Raw genomic sequence first — 16,791 nt, forward strand, 5'->3', positions numbered from 1 at the left:
CCTAGATGGCAGGTTCTCGAAGAGCCTAAATTCACTCAGACAAAGGATTTCAATAGTTAAGACCACCATATTTCCTTGTCTTCTCAAAATCTGATTGTATTTGACTGTTCTGTCGGTACTGCAGGGTTCTACAAAATCCCAGTGATGGCGCCTAGATGACAGGTTCTCGAAGAGCCTAAATTCACTCAGACAAAGGATTTCAATAGTTAAGACCACCATATTTCCTTGTCTTCTCAAAATCTGATTGTATTTGACTGTTCTGTCGGTACTGCAGGGTTCTACAAAATCCCAATAATGGCGCCTAGATGACAGGTTCTCGAAGAGCCTAAATTCACTTGGACAAAGGATTTCTATAGTTCAGACCAGCATATTTCGCGTCCTTCCCTAGTTCCTCTTCGATTCTCAATATCTGATTGTACTTGGCGGTTCTGTCGGTTCTGCAGGGCGCTCCAGCCTTAAACTGACCGGCTGATAGTCCCACGGCTAAGTCAGCCGCGAAATTGTCCTCGGTTTCGCCCTCGCAGGCCGCCACGATGTACCCCCAGTCGCTGATCCTCGCAAGTTTCGCGCAGTTGATCGCCTCCGTGACTGTTCCTATTTGCGAGGTTCTCAGGACGATCGCGTTGGCCATTTGCCTCTCGATAGCTTCCTCGATTCTGTCGATGTTCATGGCAGTTAGATCATCGGCGACTACTTGGATCTCTTGGTCCGCCAGGGTCAGCCAACCGTCCCAATCTTCCTGGTCAAATGGATCTTCGATCGAAACGACAGATGGAAACTCCGTTATGTACTCCAAGTACTGATCTCTGAGTGTTTCAGCCTCCATGTACTCGTCAGGGTCAGAATCCTCCGTCTTGAACGCTAAGTCGTATCCTCCTGTCGACAGAAAACACACTTTCAACGTCGTCGCAGAGCTTGTGGCAGCCTTTGCTCTATAGGAAGCAAGAAAAGCGAAAGGGAGGATGTCGAGCACTTGTGAGAAAGCGTGTCCCCCTGTTGGCGAGTAGGACAAATGCCTCCCAGAGGCTAAAAATGCAACAATCCTTCACTAATCTTCTTCAAAACACTCTTCAAAGCTGTCGAAGAGCTTGTGGCAGCCTTTGCTCTATAGAAAGCAAGAAAAGCAAAAGGGAGGATGTCGAGCACTTGTGAGAAAGCGTGTCCCCCTGTTGGCGAGTAGGACAAATGCCTCCTAGAGGCTAAAAGTGCAACAATCCTTCGCTAACCTTCTTCAAAACACTCTTCAAAGCTGTCGAAGAGCTTGTGGCAGCCTTTGCTCTATAGGAAGCAAGAAAAGCAAAAGGGAGGATGTCGAGCACTTGTGAGAAAGCGTGTCCCCCTGTTGGCGAGTAGGACAAATGCCTCCCAGAGGCTAAAAATGCACTAATCCTTCGCTAACCTTCTTTGTAAAACGCACTGGCTGCCATGTCCAGGGCTATCATGATCTTCCCTTCGTATCCTGCCTCCCTGATGGACTCGTCCAACAGCATCAATGCTTCTCGATCTTCCTCAAGTTCAGGTGTGAAGGCGCCTTCGTCGCTGACTGGAAGCGGCAGATTTATTTCCGCGGTGGTGGCGATTTTCCTCTCCAGTACTCTGTACACTTCTGTGCCCATTTTCATGGCGTCAGCGAAGCTTTCAGCACCTGGTGCAGTCAGAGAAAGGTAGAGTCAGCCAAGAACGAGCTCTCAGGAGGGAGCTTACCTATGGGCAGGATCATGAACTCTTGGCAGGGTATCGTGTTGCCTGCGTGTCTGCCTCCACTGATCATGTTGAAGCTTGGCACGGGTATGTAGAGCTCCCCATTCTCAGCTAACTCTGCTATGTACCTGGAAGAAGCAAGATCTACCTTCACAAGGTTCCTTTGATGCTGTTCTTCTATTGTTTCACTTTCATTGTTGAGTGTAACTACTGTTGGAAGATGAGGTGAGGCAAAAGCAATGTCCTCAGGGTCTACCTAATCCCCTCCACTGCTTAAGTTCTTGGTTATTATTGGGTAAATTGATTAGGAAGTCCCTAAACAAGCTGAAAAGCAAGATGGAACCAAAAATCTAAACAGTGGGGGATTAGATGTTACGTGCAAACGATTAACTTTGCCTTTTGTATTGTTTAGCTTGTTCCTAGTGTGTCAACATCTCGTCTTCAACTACTAGACTGCTCTACAGTGATAAATTACGGGAATTATAGGATGATATATTGCAGGGATCTGCAATACCGACAAAATTCTGGTAATTTTGGAAGCATTTCCCTCGTATTCTGTTCGATACAAACTAGATTTATCTGAAATGTGTCAAGAACATTATTTCGAGCTTGACAACATAGCATTATTGAAGTCGATATTGCAGGGATCTGTAATTACCGACTTTTTTTCGTATTTTGTTCGATACAAACAAACTAGATTCATCTGAAATGTTTAATAAGTCGTCTAGAACATTATTTCGAGCTTAACAACATAGCATTATTGCAGGGATCTGTAATTACCGACTTTTTTTCGTATTTTGTTCGATACAAACAAACTAGAATTATCTGAAATGTTTAATAAGTCGTCTAGAACATTATTTCGAGCTTAACAACATAGCATTATTGCAGGGATCTGTAATTACCGACTTTTTTTCGTATTTTGTTCGATACAAACAAACTAGATTCATCTGAAATGTTTAATAAGTCGTCTAGAACATTATTTCGAGCTCGACAACATAGCATTATTGAAGTCGACATTGCAGGGATCTGTAATTACCGACTTTTTTTCGTATTCTGTTCGATACAAACAAACTAGATTCATCTGAAATGTTTAATAAGTCGTCTAGAACATTATTTCGAGCTTGACAACATAGCATTATTGAAGTCGACATTGCAGGGATCTGTAATTACCGACTTTTTTCGTATTTTGTTCAATACAAACAAACTAGATTCATCTGAAATGTTTAATAAGTCGTCTAGAACATTATTTCGAGCTTAACAACATAGCATTATTGAAGTCGATATTGCAGGGATCTGTAATTACCGACTTTTTTTCGTATTCTGTTCGACACAAACAAACTAGATTTATCTAAAATGTGTCTAGAACATTATTTCGAGCTTGACAATATAGCACCATTGAAGTCGATATTGCAGGAACCTGCAATTACCGACAAAATTCAAGTAATTTTGAAAGAATTTTCCCTGTATTCTGTTCGATACAAACTAGATTTATCTAAAATGTGTCAAGAATATTATTTCGAGCTTGACAACATAGCCCCATTGAAGTCGATATTGCAAAAACCTGCAATTACCGACAAAATTCAAGTAATTTTGAAAGAATTTTCCCTGTATTCTGTTCGACACAAACTAGATTTATCTAAAATGTGTCAAGAAAATTATTTCGAGCTTAACAACATAGCCCCATTAAAATCGATATTGCAGGAACCTGCAATTACCGACAAAATTCAAGTAATTTTGGAAGAATTTTCCCTGTATTCTGTTCAACACAAACTAGATTTATCTGAAATGTGTCAAGAAAATTATTTCGAGCTTGACAACATAGCCCCATTGAAGTCGATATTGCAGGAACCTGCAATTACCGACAAAATTCAAGTAATTTTGGAAGCATTCCCCATATTCTGTTCGACACAAACTAGATTTATCTGAAATGTGTCAAGAAAATTATTTCGAGCTTGACAACATAGCACCACTGAAGTCGATATTGCAGGAACCTGCAATTACCGACAAAATTCAAGTAATTTTGAAAGCATTCCCCGTATTCTGTTCAACACAAACTAGATTTATCTAAAATGTGTCAAGAAAATTATTTCGAGCTTGACAACATAGCCCCATTGAAGTCGATATTGCAGAAACCTGCAATTACCGACAAAATTCAAATAATTTTGAAAGCATTCCCCGTATTCTCTTCGACACAAACTAGATTTATCTAACATGTTCAGATTAATACAATTATATATGTACAGTGTTGCATTACCGACATATGGTATAGTAGGAATCGTACTGACCTGTAAACTGGGAGTCCTTTCTTCGCCGCGCCAGCCTTGCAGCATGCAACGGAAACTCCAAAGATGGCGTTGGCGCCCAATTTAGATTTATTCTCCGTGCCATCCAATCTAGTTAACAAGCTGTCTATTTCCATTTGCTGACACGCTTCGAGCCTCGATTTCAAAAGCTGCGGCGCTATCACGTTGTTGATGGCGTCCACAGCTCTGAAGACAGAGCGCCCATGGTACATAGCTTCGTTTCCATCCCTCAATTCCTGCGCTTGGTTAGGGCTGGCCACCAAAACAGATGGCACCGATGACCTCAATAGCCCAACGTCGGTTATTATGTCCACTTCCAGAGTAGGGTCGCCCCTGGAGTCGAAAATCTGGCGAGCCTTTACCTTTTGAATCGGCATCTTGTCGCTCTTCTGTGACTTGTGCTTTCCAAATTGTCAATATTTAATAAAATATGGATTTGACGCAATTATTACTAGGAATTTGACATGATTGCAGCCATTTGCAAGAACAATTGAAGCCCCATTTACTAACGCATATTTTTTTCTACCCTGTGGCTCAGAAAATTGTATCTTCTGTACAATTACGTTCATTTTTGTTCGAGATGAAAATTTTTTTGATTTTTGTGAGAAAACGGTTTAGAAGAAGTTCTTTTTTTATCTGAAATGTTTTGGAGGCGTTTAAATGTGGAAGATAGTATCTGAGGTTTGCACCAGAGGGCACTGTGTTTGGTTGTAGGGGCCAGGCGCGACGAGGACGGATATCTGTGGATAACTGGCCGCATCGACGACATGTTGAACGTTTCTGGCCACCTGATGTCCACTGCAGAAGTGGAGAGCGTGTTGACGGAGCACAGATCGGTGGCAGAGGCCGCTGTAGTCAGTAAACCGCATCCTGTGAAAGGTCAATGCCTCTATTGTTTCGTAACGCCCAATGAAGGATCAGTGATCGATAAGAAGCTCCAGGACGAGCTCAAAAAGAAAGGTGAGAATAGATGTAAAGAATTACCCTCATTGCAACTTGTGAACCTTATGCAATTTGGGTAATTTTTATCAGGTTTTGTTTGAATTGAAATTGTTGGAAATTGAGATTAACTCCAAGTGTGATGAGTTTTAATATTTATTATAGAGGATGAGCGATTCTGGAGGCCAAAATAAGACGAAAATTAAGAATATTTATTTGTTCATGGAGGCTTCGTTTAAAAGTTATTAACGTTTAAAGTTCTTCAGGTTTTGAATTTTTTTCTCGAAATTGTGAAGGATTTCGGGGATATGTTTGTTCACCAAAAATGTTTGTAATTGACCCCCACAGTTAATAGTATTTTTTTCAGAACGATTTGAAATTTTTTGATTTTGTCAAAAAATTTGTTCATCTTTCTGAATTTTTTTCTCGAAAGTATGAAGGATTTCGGGGGTATGTCTATTCACCAAAAATGTTTGTAATTGACCCCCACAGTTAATAGAATTTTTTCAAAACGATTTGGAATTTTTTGATTTCGTCGAAAAATTTGTCCATCTTTCTGAATTTTTTTCTCGAAAATGCGTAGGATTTCGAAGGAATGTGTATTCACCAAAAATGTTTGTAATTGACCCCCACAGTTAATAGTATTTTTTTCAGAACGATTTGAAATTTTTTGATTTCGTCGAAAAATTTGTCCATCTTTCTGAATTTTTTTCTCGAAAATGCGTAGGATTTCGGGGATATGTTCCTTCACCAAAAATGATTGTAATTGACCCCCACAGTTAATAGTATTTTTTTCAGAACGATTTGAAATTTTTTGATTTCGTCGAAAAATTTGTCCAACTTTCTGAATTTTTTTCTCGAAAATGCGTAGGATTTCGGGGATATGTTCCTTCACCAAAAATGTTTGTAATTGACCCCTACAATTAATAGTATTTTTTTCAGAACGATTTGAAATTTTTTGATTTTGTCAAAAAATTTGTTCATCTTTCTGAATTTTTTTCTCGAAAATGGTTAGGATTTTGAGGGTATGTCTATTCACCAAAAATGATTGTAATTGACCCCCACAGTTAATAGTATTTTTTTCAGAACGATTTGAAAATTTTTGATTTCGTCGAAAAATTTGTCCATCTTTCTGAATTTTTTTCTCGAAAATGTGAAGGATTTCGGGGGTATGTCTATTCACCAGAATTGATTGTAATTTACCCCCCTAGCTAACAATAATTTTTTTAAAACGATTTGAAATTTTTTTTTTTCACCGAAAAATTGAGACACCTACGCCATGTTGATTTTTCTTAAAAATTAGTTTTTCTTATCTGATAATTTTATTTGACGTCCTACAGAAAAGTTGTTTAATACTTTTTTGTAGATACCTATGGGCTCTATTTCAGAAAAAAGTTTCATTCAAATATATTCACAATTGCAAGAGTTATGGTCGTTTGAAAATTGGACAATTTTTATGGGGTTTTTCTAATTTTGCGGTATCAAGCATCAACTTTTTGAATATTTTTACAATTTCTATATATTCTCCACTAAAATACGCGTCGTTTGGCTTTTTGAACATTAAAATCCTTCAATCCGTTCAGAAGTTATGGCATTTTAAAGATTCGTATGTTCAGGGTACCATTTCTGGCCCATATTTTCGGTAAGGAATTTTTTTCTCGAAAATGGTTCGGATTTCGTAGGTATGTCTAATGACCAAAAATGACTGAAATTGACCCCTGCAGCCAAAGGTATTTTTTTCAGAACGATTTGAAATTTTTTTTTTCTACGAAAAATTGAGGCACCTACGCCATATTGATTTCTTTTAAAAATTAGTTTTTGAGTTTTAGTAATTTTGTTTGACGCCCTACAGAAAAGTTGTTTAATACTTTTTTGTAGATACCCATGAGCTCTACTTTAGAAAAAAGTTTCATTCAAATATATTCACAATTGCAGGAGTTATGGTCGTTTGAATATTAGATCATTTTTATGGGGGTTTTTCCATTTTTTGGGGTCAAGCATCAACTTTTTTACAATTTCTATATATTCTCCACTAAAATATGCGTCGTTTGCCTTTTTAAACATTAAAATTAAGTTGATGCTTGAAACCGCAAAATTAGAAAACCCCCATAAAAATGGTCCAATTTTCAAACGACCATAACTCCTACACTAGTGACTATATTTCAATGAAACTTTTTTCTGAAATAGAGCCCATAGGTACCTACAAAAAAGTATTAAACAACTTTTCTATAGGACGTCAAATAAAATTATCAAAAAAGAAAAACTAATTTTTAAGGAAAATCAACATGACGTAGATGTCTAAATTTTCTGTCAAAAAAAAAAATTTCAAATCATTCTGAATAAATTACTTTCGGTTGCAGGGGTCAATTACAATAATTCTTGTTGAATAAACATACCTCGAAATCCTACGCACTTTCGAGAAAAAAATTCAATACAGCCGAAACTCTAATAGAAGATTCTACAGAGCAAAATAAGACGAAAATAAAGAATACCAATTTGTTAATTGAGGCTTCGTTAAAAAGTTATTAACGTTTAAAGTTCCGCCTGTGAGACTGTCGCTCTCGCGAGCGCCAGTATGGCGCGCACGCAGCTCTGCGCATGTCGCCGTTCCACAAGCCTAACTTCAAACGTTAATAACTTTTCAACGAAGCCTCCATCGACAAATTAGTATTCTTCATTTTCGTCTTATTTTGGTCCCTAGAATCTCCCATTAAAATTTCTCCCTAGGTTGACTGAACACTCAATCGACCATTGAATTCTTCCAACAGCTAGTTAGTTAATTTGAATACGTTTTGTCAACAGTACGTGACAAGATTGGCCCCTTTGCTCAACCGGATGTGATCCAATACGCGCCAGGCCTGCCAAAAACACGCTCAGGCAAGATCATGCGACGCATACTGAGGAAGATCGCCGCAGGGGACAAGAACGTCGGCGACATTTCGACATTAGCCGACGAAAACATCGTCGACGTCCTGTTCCAACTGAGGCCACAGGTTTAGAGGAGCCTCACCGTCAGCTTAGCCATCCTGAAATGTGAAACGCAGTAGTTTAGAAAATGAGACGAGAAGGTAACGCGTTTCCAGCAACCAAGTGAATAAGAAATCTCAAATAATAGTACGTTACTCTAAAAAAATGAAAAAACCAAAAAAATTGCGAGTTTATTGTTGAAAGCGATGAGGAAGAGTAACTTGTTGGAGCTGAGAGCGATTCAAGGAGAATTTGGGCTCTGATGTTGTGTCTCAAGAACGAAACTTCCTCTTTCCATAGTAGAATCGTCTCTCTTCTGTTTAAAGCTAGTATTTATAGTACTATTTATCGATTACTTTGTAGGCAAATATCTAATGCGATGATAGATGCTGGTCCTTTCGCAGATTGCTGTTAAAACTGGTCGTTGAAGATCTTTATGTCAGTTTTTGAAATTGGGAGTATAGATCTATAGTCGAACTTGGTTATAACTGACGAATAAACACCATATAAACCATAATTCACCATATGAATTTTGGGAGGTTAGAGAAACATCAAAGTGGAGTCGTTGAAAACTATGAATTTTGAATTTTGGGGTTCGCAAGCCTAACTGAAGTTCATTATTTATCTGTATAATTTCTAATAGCAGACATTGTTATACTAAATGCAGTTTATTTGTCGATAATTGTTGAATCATTTACTGTTAGGCATTAATTAAGTGTAAATTTGTTTGAGGTTAGAAATTATACTTTGAATAACTTAGAATTTCAATTTGAGTTTGTTCAATTTGTAATTTATACAGTCAAATGATATGTAAATACACTATTTTCTCTCTTAATATTTATTTCAACTTTAACACTAGGTTTGTGCATATTTTTATTGTAATTTGCTGGGTTAGCAATTTTTCTTTTAGTTATATTCAATTAAATCCAACATAAATTGTTAATAAATAGTATTTATGAGTTCTCTGACGTTAGGTTTGCAATCTTAATTTACGTATTCCATGAACTTAGTGTTAATGTAATTGTTTAAGTTTCCAAGAATTATAAAAATGGAAGATACATTTAACTCGTAGCAAATAAATTGGAGTTTTTGTTGTAACCGAGTTCGACTGTATACAGGGTGTATCGTAACATTTAGTGGCGGATTAGGAACACAAAACAATGTAAATATATATGTTACATTTAAGTTTCTTTAAACATTTTTGCGTTGTAGCTTTATGGAAGATTGTTGAGACCTTGAAATCTTGCAGATCCGCCATGAAAATATATTTTAGTAATTTGTTTAACCCCTTAACAGTTTAAAATATTGGATTTCTTTCTAAAAATGTGGTTTTTGTTACAATATTGTATCCAACATGTAATTTGAAAGAAAACGAATATTATCATCCCTTAAACCATCAAGGGGTTAATCGATTATGTGGATTTCAATGAGCTGGTGACCATTGTATGCAAACAATTTAGTCCAATTTGTAAGTAAGAACTTATTTGTTATAAATAAGTTGAATTTGTAATTAAAGAGAAGGTTCACAGTAGAAAAATGGCTGCACTTGAGGAACAAGGTCCAACAAATGTTAATGCAAACTTTGTTTATTGTTTTTATATTCTCAATCCGTCTTTGGTAGGATACATTCTGTATACAGGGTGTTCGACTAACCATGGGAAAAATTTTAATGAACTCTAGAGGCCAAAATAAGACAAAAATTAAGAATACTAATTTGTTGAGGCTTCGTTACTACTGAATTTTTTTCTCGAAAATGCGTAGGATTTCAGGGGTATGTGTAATGACCAAAAATGATTATAATTGACCCCTTCAACTGAAAATAATTTTTCCAAAACGATTTCAAATTTCCAAAATGAAGAAATTTGAATTTTTAAAAAACCTTCGAATGGTAGATTCTAGAGGCCAAAATAAGACGAAAATCAAGAATACCAATTTGTTGATGGAGGCTTCGTTAAAAAGTTATTAACGTTTAAAGTTGAGTCTGTGAGACGCTGGCGCAGGTTGCCTATCTACAGGCGCAATTGTTAATAACTTTTTAACGAAGCTTCAATCTAAAAATTGCTATTCTTCATTTTCGTCTTATTTTGTCCTCTAGAATCTCCCATTTAAAGGTTTTTCAAAAATTCAAATTTTTTTCCCTCCATTGAAAAATTTCACACCTTCTCGAATTTTTTTCTCGAAAATGCGTAGGATTTCGAGAATATGTCTAATCACCAAAAATGATGATAAATGACCCCCATAACCGAAAATAATTTTTCCAGAACGAAATTTTTGAATTCAATTGTAAATAACTTTTCAACGAGGCCTCAAAAAATTGGTATTATTCATTTTCGTCTCATTTTGGCCTGCAGAATCGCCCAGAACACCCTATATAAGATCGTCTTCGTAACAGCAATATTTTACGAACATAATTGTACAGGCGACCATTACAATCGAAAGGCGTGCAACAGTTGCTCGACTTTGTTTAGAAAGCAAAAGAATTTTATAATGCTTGGAAATATTCATCGATCAACGTGAAAGTATCTTGAGAACTTTTGAAGAGTTTACAAAAACCGTTTGAATAAATTATATATCGAACGAGCATGCAATAAAGTTACGCCATCTCGCGAGAATATAGTAAAGTTAAGGAAGTACCGCTAAACTTACGTTTTTAGCGTCGTCGATCGTTTCTAGGTCTGCACTTTTTATTCTCGTTCGCCTTGTTTACTTAAGTATCTAATTCTGGCGTTCGTACGAATTCTAATCAGTTCTAATCAGCTCTGTTTATCGACGATACAAGGTACGAACGAGTTTATGAAAGTATTAGAGCCTGCCTCGAGTTCTGAGAGACGCCATTTTCGACTAAAATGGCCGATTCGTGGAAAGAATTCTTCCAAAATCTGTTCCAAACCATCACAATTTGGATCAAACTCGTTTGTTTACATTGTAGAATTTTATGAACATTTTAAACATTACTTTACGCCATCTTTGATCAGAGATTAAGCTTTTTTAAACCCATTTTATTAAAATGAAGCTTTTCAGGGGCCCACTAAATATTTTTTTTTAAGAAAAGCGTCCATGACAACATTTTTAAGACTTTTTAAGTATTTTATGCCATTTTTTAACCATTAAAATTATTATAATTACATTTTTTTTACAAAATTGTTAAATATCTGAGGATTTTGAGATTCATAAAATAATTGATTTTCTAACCTACAAATCATTTCACGAGTTTGTCAAAAAGTATGATTAAATCAAAATTCTTAAATACTTTATGTTATTTTTAAACCATTTTTGCTAAATTCAATATGAATATCGAATATTTTTGTTCAAAATTATTATAATAACATTTTTCTTACAAAATTATTAAATATCTGAGGATTTTGATTTTCAAAAAAAAATTGATTTTCTAACCTGCAAATCATTTCACTAATTTCTCAAAAACTACAATTAATCAACCACATATTGTTTACAAAATTAGAAAATGATTTGATTGGAAAAATATTCTCAAAAATAATTGTTTCATTTATTTAAATAAATGGAAATTCAAAAAGTGACAAAATGATCGTGAATAAAATGTCACAAAATATAAATTTGCAAATATTTTTACAATTAAATGAACCGAAATGGTGTTTGGAACGATTCTTTCTTCGACCCGGTTAACTGAAAGTCGATAAATCAATTTCCTTTAGGTGTACGAATTTAGGAATAAGTTTGTAGGAAAATGGCGGGAAACGCGTAGCAACGGGTTATTTAATTTTAGCAAATTATTTTTTTTACAGTGACCGTTCCAAGGGACGCGACAGACCTAAGTATACGCACGATTATTAACGCACTTTGTACGAAAGTCAGCGTTTCCTGTGAGTTTTAGAAGGCTGGTTTTCAACGAACTGTTATACAGGGTGTTCAGACAACCCTGGGAAAAATTTTAATGGGAGATTCTAGCAGTTTTCAAACCTTTCACGGCGTTACTTTGGCGCCAAAAATATATAAACGAACAATTGTTTTACTTAAATTAGACATTTTTGTTACCAGTCCTGGGAGAAATTTTAATGGGGGATTCTAAAGGCCAAAATAAGACGAAAATGAAGAATACTAATTTGTTGATGGAGGCTTCGTTAAAAAGTTATGTGGGGTGTGAATGTATGAGTGCGTGTGTGTGTGAATGCGTGAGGTGAGTGACCAGGGTCAGCTGTGCGAGCCTCGGAAACAAATCGATTGATTCCGGGGTCGCGAAGACGAATGCAGAATGCGTGCGGTTTTTGTTCTAAGGCGAATGTGTGAGTATGTATGTGTAATTAAGGAAATGAAAAGCGACGAGAGGGGAGAGAAAAGAGAGCGATTGAAGCGATTGGAGTGTGAAAAGCGAGCTGGTGTATTTTAAATCTCTTGGTGTAATAAAGTTCCATATCCTACAAATTTGGGGGCTCAGCCGGGATTTATTGTGAGAAATAGTGTTTGTGACGGAGGTGAGATAATCTTGTGCTTGGTGATAAGCGATAATAGTGATTTTGTGTCGGATATGGAGAAGCTCCAAGAACTGTCCGTGGCGCGACTCAAAGAAGAACTGAGGAAGTTGGGATTGTCTTCATCTGGCGTGAAGGCCGAGTTGGTGCAGAGGTTGTTGGCGGCGGATCCGAGCGGATCGGTGGCATCAGGGGATGCAACCGAACCAGGAATATCTAGGATGGACGAAAACGCCGGCTCTTCCCGTGAGCCGATAGAGATGGATGGCGACGAACGGGAGATGCAGCTCTTGCGACGGGAGAACGAGCTCATGAAGCGTGAGCTGGAGCTGCAGCGTCGCGAAATGGAAATGTTGCGAGGGATGCAGTCTCCGGGTGTAACGGCATCGGTTGGGGCAGGACATAGGAGTCCTCGGGGAAATATGAGCATCACGGCGATTGCCGATCTCCTTAATTATTTTGATGGCGACGGGAACCAGTTCGAGAGATGGGAGAAACAATTGACGATGCTCAAAACGTCGTACGATTTGGCCGAAGCCGAGTGCCGAATTTTAATAGGTTCGCGATTGCGTGGGAAAGCCCTTGATTGGTTTCACTCGAAGCCAGAATTCGTGTGGGTTCCAATCGGGCAGCTTTTGGAGGAGATGCGGTCGATGTATCATCATAGGCCAAGCAAAACGGCAAGAAGGAAACAATTCGAACAACGTGTCTGGAAGAAAGGGGAATCCTTCGGGGAGTACTTCCATGACAAGATGATATTGGCGAACCGCGTCCCCATAGAGGAGGACGAACTAGTCGAGCAATTGATTGAAGGTATTCCGGATGTAACTTTACAGAATCAGGCCCGAATCCAACGGTTTGGGGATAAGTCATTATTACTCGCGGCATTCGAGAAAGTACGCTTAGATGCGGCTGGGAGATCGCATGTGTGGAAAAGCCCTGTGCCGAGGAGAGAAGATCTGGTGAAACAGGAGGTGCGTGTGCAGGCTGGCGAGTCGATAAGAAGGTGTCGTAGCTGTGGAGGGAAGGACCATGCGTTGGTGGACTGTCCGACGAAGGATAAGGGTAGGAAGTGTTTCCAGTGTCGCGAGTTCGGGCACATATCAGCGTATTGTCCGACCAAGAAACCAGCGGTTAGAGACAGTTGCGGTGTTAGCGAAGCCAACGGGAGGGGCAAGTATTGTAAAGACGCGCGAATTAGCGGGCATAATGTTAAAGCCCTGATCGATACCGGTAGCGACATAAGCTTGATGCGGGCGAGCAAATATGTTGAGATCGGTATGCCGAAATTGACTCGGAAAGAAATTATTTTCCGCGGTGTAGGTTTGGGTGATCATAAGACTTTCGGCGAATTCGAGACGAACATCGCAATCGATAGCGACGTATTCGGGATAACGGTTAACGTCATTCCGGATAGTCTGACAACGCACGATCTAATTGTCGGAACCGACTTTTTGAACGACACGGAAGTGATGATTAAAGATGGGAAAATTTCGATCAAAAAACCTGTACCCCGGTGTAACTACGCGGAACGCGAGATCTTGAATATAGACTGTATTTACGAATCGAACAGCGTGGATTTATCGGACATTCAAAACAAACAATATCGAGCTGCGGTAGGACATTTAATAACGGCGTACAGTCCGTCGAAAACTCGTGAAGTGAACGTCGAAATGAACATCGTGTTAAAGGACGACGAACCGGTGTATCAACGTGCGAGGCGTTTGTCACCAAAGGGGAAAGAGGAGGTGCAAAAACAGGTGGAAGAATGGCTGCGCGACGGTATTATACAACCGTCTTTGTCGGACTACGCGAGTCCAGTTGTACTAGTAAACAAGAAAGACGGTGCGAAAAGACTATGTGTAGATTATAGGTTACTGAATGCGAAGATAGTTAAGGACCGCTACCCCCTTCCCCTTATTGAGGACCAACTGGATCGCCTGCAGGGTGCACGGGTTTTCAGTACTCTTGACTTAAAAAATGGCTTCTTCCATGTTTCCCTTAACAAAAGCAGTCGGAAATATACGGCTTTCGTGATTCCCGATGGTCAGTTTGAATTTTTGAAAGTTCCGTTTGGGTTGTGTAACGCACCCGCAGTTTTCCAAAGATTTATTAATGCCGTGTTTAAGGAGTTGATAGCGAAAGGGGTAGTGTTGTCCTATATGGATGACCTTATCATACCTTCGGCCGGGTACGAGAGTGCGCTAGAAAATCTTGTTTTGGTATTGAAGACAGCAGCTCAGTATGGGCTCGTAATTAATTGGAAAAAATGCGCCTTTCTACAGGAACGGGTCGAATTTTTAGGACACATTGTCGAAAATGGAAGCGTCCGACCGTCGGAAAGGAAAACCTTAGCAGTAATTAATTTTGCGAGGCCGCGAAATATTAAAAATCTCCTAAGTTTTTTAGGCCTAACGGGATACTTCCGGAAATTTATCCGTAACTATTCGATTATAGCGCGACCGTTGACGGACTTGACGAAGGCGAATCGCGAATTTGTATTTGGGGATAGGGAAGAGTGTGCGTTCAGACATTTGAAAATGTTATTGTGTGAAAAGCCGGTACTGCGATTATATCGGGTGGGAGCAGACACCGAATTGCATACCGATGCATCGAGTGCCGGTTACGGAGCGATTCTTTTGCAACGCGATGCGAGCGACGGCGCTCTGCATCCCATATATTATGCGAGTGGAAAGACGAGTGAGGCGGAAGCGAAATATTCGAGCTATGAACTGGAAGCGTTGGCCATAGTGAAAGCAGTTAAAAAATTCCGGGTTTACTTGTTGGGTGTGCCATTTAAAATTGTGACGGGCTGTAGGGCGTTCGCGTTGACCCTCAAGAAGAAGGACTTGTGCGTAAGAGTGGCAAGATGGGCACTTCTCCTGGAAGAATTTCAGTATGTGATAGAACACAGATCGGGAAAAGGTATGCCGCATGTTGACGCGCTCAGTCGGCAACCGTTGCCTAATTGTCTAGTGGTGGATCGCGAGGAAGAAGGTCTGATGGCTCGGCTTAAGCGAGCACAGCGTGAGGATACCACTTTGCGGAGAATATTGGAGGCATTCAAGGAAGGGCACCTAGATGGTTACGTCGTGAGAAACGGGGTCTTGTTTAAAGAGATGAATGACGAAATCCGTTTGGTGGTGCCTGCGAGTATGCAGTCGCAGATAGTCAGGCAAGACCACGAGAGGGGACACTTTTCGGTCGGGAAGACATTACTTCTCGTGCAAAGGGAATATTGGTTTCCCAACATGAGGTCAAAGATAGAGAAAGTGGTAAGAAATTGCGTGCCGTGTATCCTGGCAAATAAAAAACAAGGCAAGCAGGAGGGTCTTCTACATTCGATCGATAAAGGAGACGCACCTCTACTGACGTACCACATGGACCACTTGGGTCCGGTGCCGTCGACACGGAAAAATTACAAGTATGTATTCGTCGTAACGGATGCATTCAGCAAGTTTGTTTGGTTGTACGCAACGAGGTCAACGGATACGGCCGAGGTCGTTAAGCGGTTGGAAAACCAAGCGGCAGTATTCGGGAACCCAAGGAGAATAATATCGGATAGAGGGACCGCCTTTACATCTCAAGATTTTAAACAGTATTGCGAGCGAGAAGGTATTCAACATGTAAAAATAGCGACTGGTGTACCACGAGGGAATGGGCAAGTGGAACGCGTCAATCGGACCCTTATTCCGCTGATAACGAAGTTGTCTGCCGCGAAGCCAGAGGAATGGTTTAAACATTTGGATACGGCGCAGAAATATATAAATTCGGTGCCGCACCGAAGTACTGGAATGACACCATTTAAAATACTATTTGGCACGGATATGAAATTACGGGAAGATCCAGCGATACGCGAAATGCTAGAGGAAGAGGTAACCACCATGTTTCAAGAAAATCGCGACGAGTTACGGGAAAAGGCGAGACAGAAAATATCTCAGATTCAGCAGGAAAACAGAAGAGGCTTCAATAGGAAAAGGAAGAAAGCGCAATGTTACAGGCAAGGAGATTTAGTGGCCATACAGCGGACACAGTCCCACCCTGGGGCAAAGTTTACATCAAAGTTTCTCGGACCGTACGAGATCACCCGAGAGCTGAGGAATGATCGTTATCTGGTGAGAAAGGTTGGCGATCATGAAGGTCCACTGCAGACTTCGGCGTCAGCCGACCACATGAAGCTGTGGATCATCAATGACAGCGGAAATGAGGACGACGGGGAATTTGAAGATTTGAATGAATCGATCGGCGACACCTGAGGGCAGATGTCAAATTCAGGACGGCCGAGTGTGGGGTGTGAATGTATGAGTGCGTGTGTGTGTGAATGCGTGAGGTGAGTGACCAGGGTCAGCTGTGCGAGCCTCGGAAACAAATCGATTGATTCCGGGGTCGCGAAGACGAATGCAGAATGCGTGCGGTTTTTGTTCTAAGGCGAATGT

At 39.6% G+C, this 16,791-nt stretch overlaps 2 protein-coding genes across 2 annotated transcripts in view; one reads left to right on the plus strand and one right to left on the minus strand.

Annotated features, from left to right (window-relative positions):
* The window catches only part of Accoas (acetyl coenzyme A synthase), a 50,782-nt gene extending 42,688 nt beyond the window's left edge, over positions 1-8,094 (plus strand). Inside the window, exons 10-11 of the mRNA XM_076779527.1 lie at positions 4,719-4,964; positions 7,746-8,094. Of these exons, the coding sequence (XP_076635642.1) occupies positions 4,719-4,964; positions 7,746-7,942 (443 nt within the window). The 3' untranslated portion in view covers positions 7,943-8,094. The remainder of the gene's footprint in view (positions 1-4,718; positions 4,965-7,745) is intronic.
* On the minus strand, positions 317-4,394 carry LOC143348883 (enolase). The gene is made up of 4 exons (XM_076779586.1): positions 3,987-4,394; positions 1,705-1,829; positions 1,400-1,645; positions 317-876 (listed from the first exon to the last, which is right to left on the minus strand). The coding sequence occupies exons 1-4, from the start codon at positions 4,379-4,381 to the stop codon at positions 332-334; spliced, it is 1,311 nt and encodes a 436-aa protein (XP_076635701.1). The 5' UTR covers positions 4,382-4,394; the 3' UTR covers positions 317-331.
* Positions 8,095-16,791: the final 8,697 nt, after the last annotated feature.

Source organism: Colletes latitarsis, chromosome 12 (genome assembly GCF_051014445.1).
Source record: "Colletes latitarsis isolate SP2378_abdomen chromosome 12, iyColLati1, whole genome shotgun sequence".
NCBI lineage: Eukaryota > Metazoa > Arthropoda > Insecta > Hymenoptera > Colletidae > Colletes > Colletes latitarsis.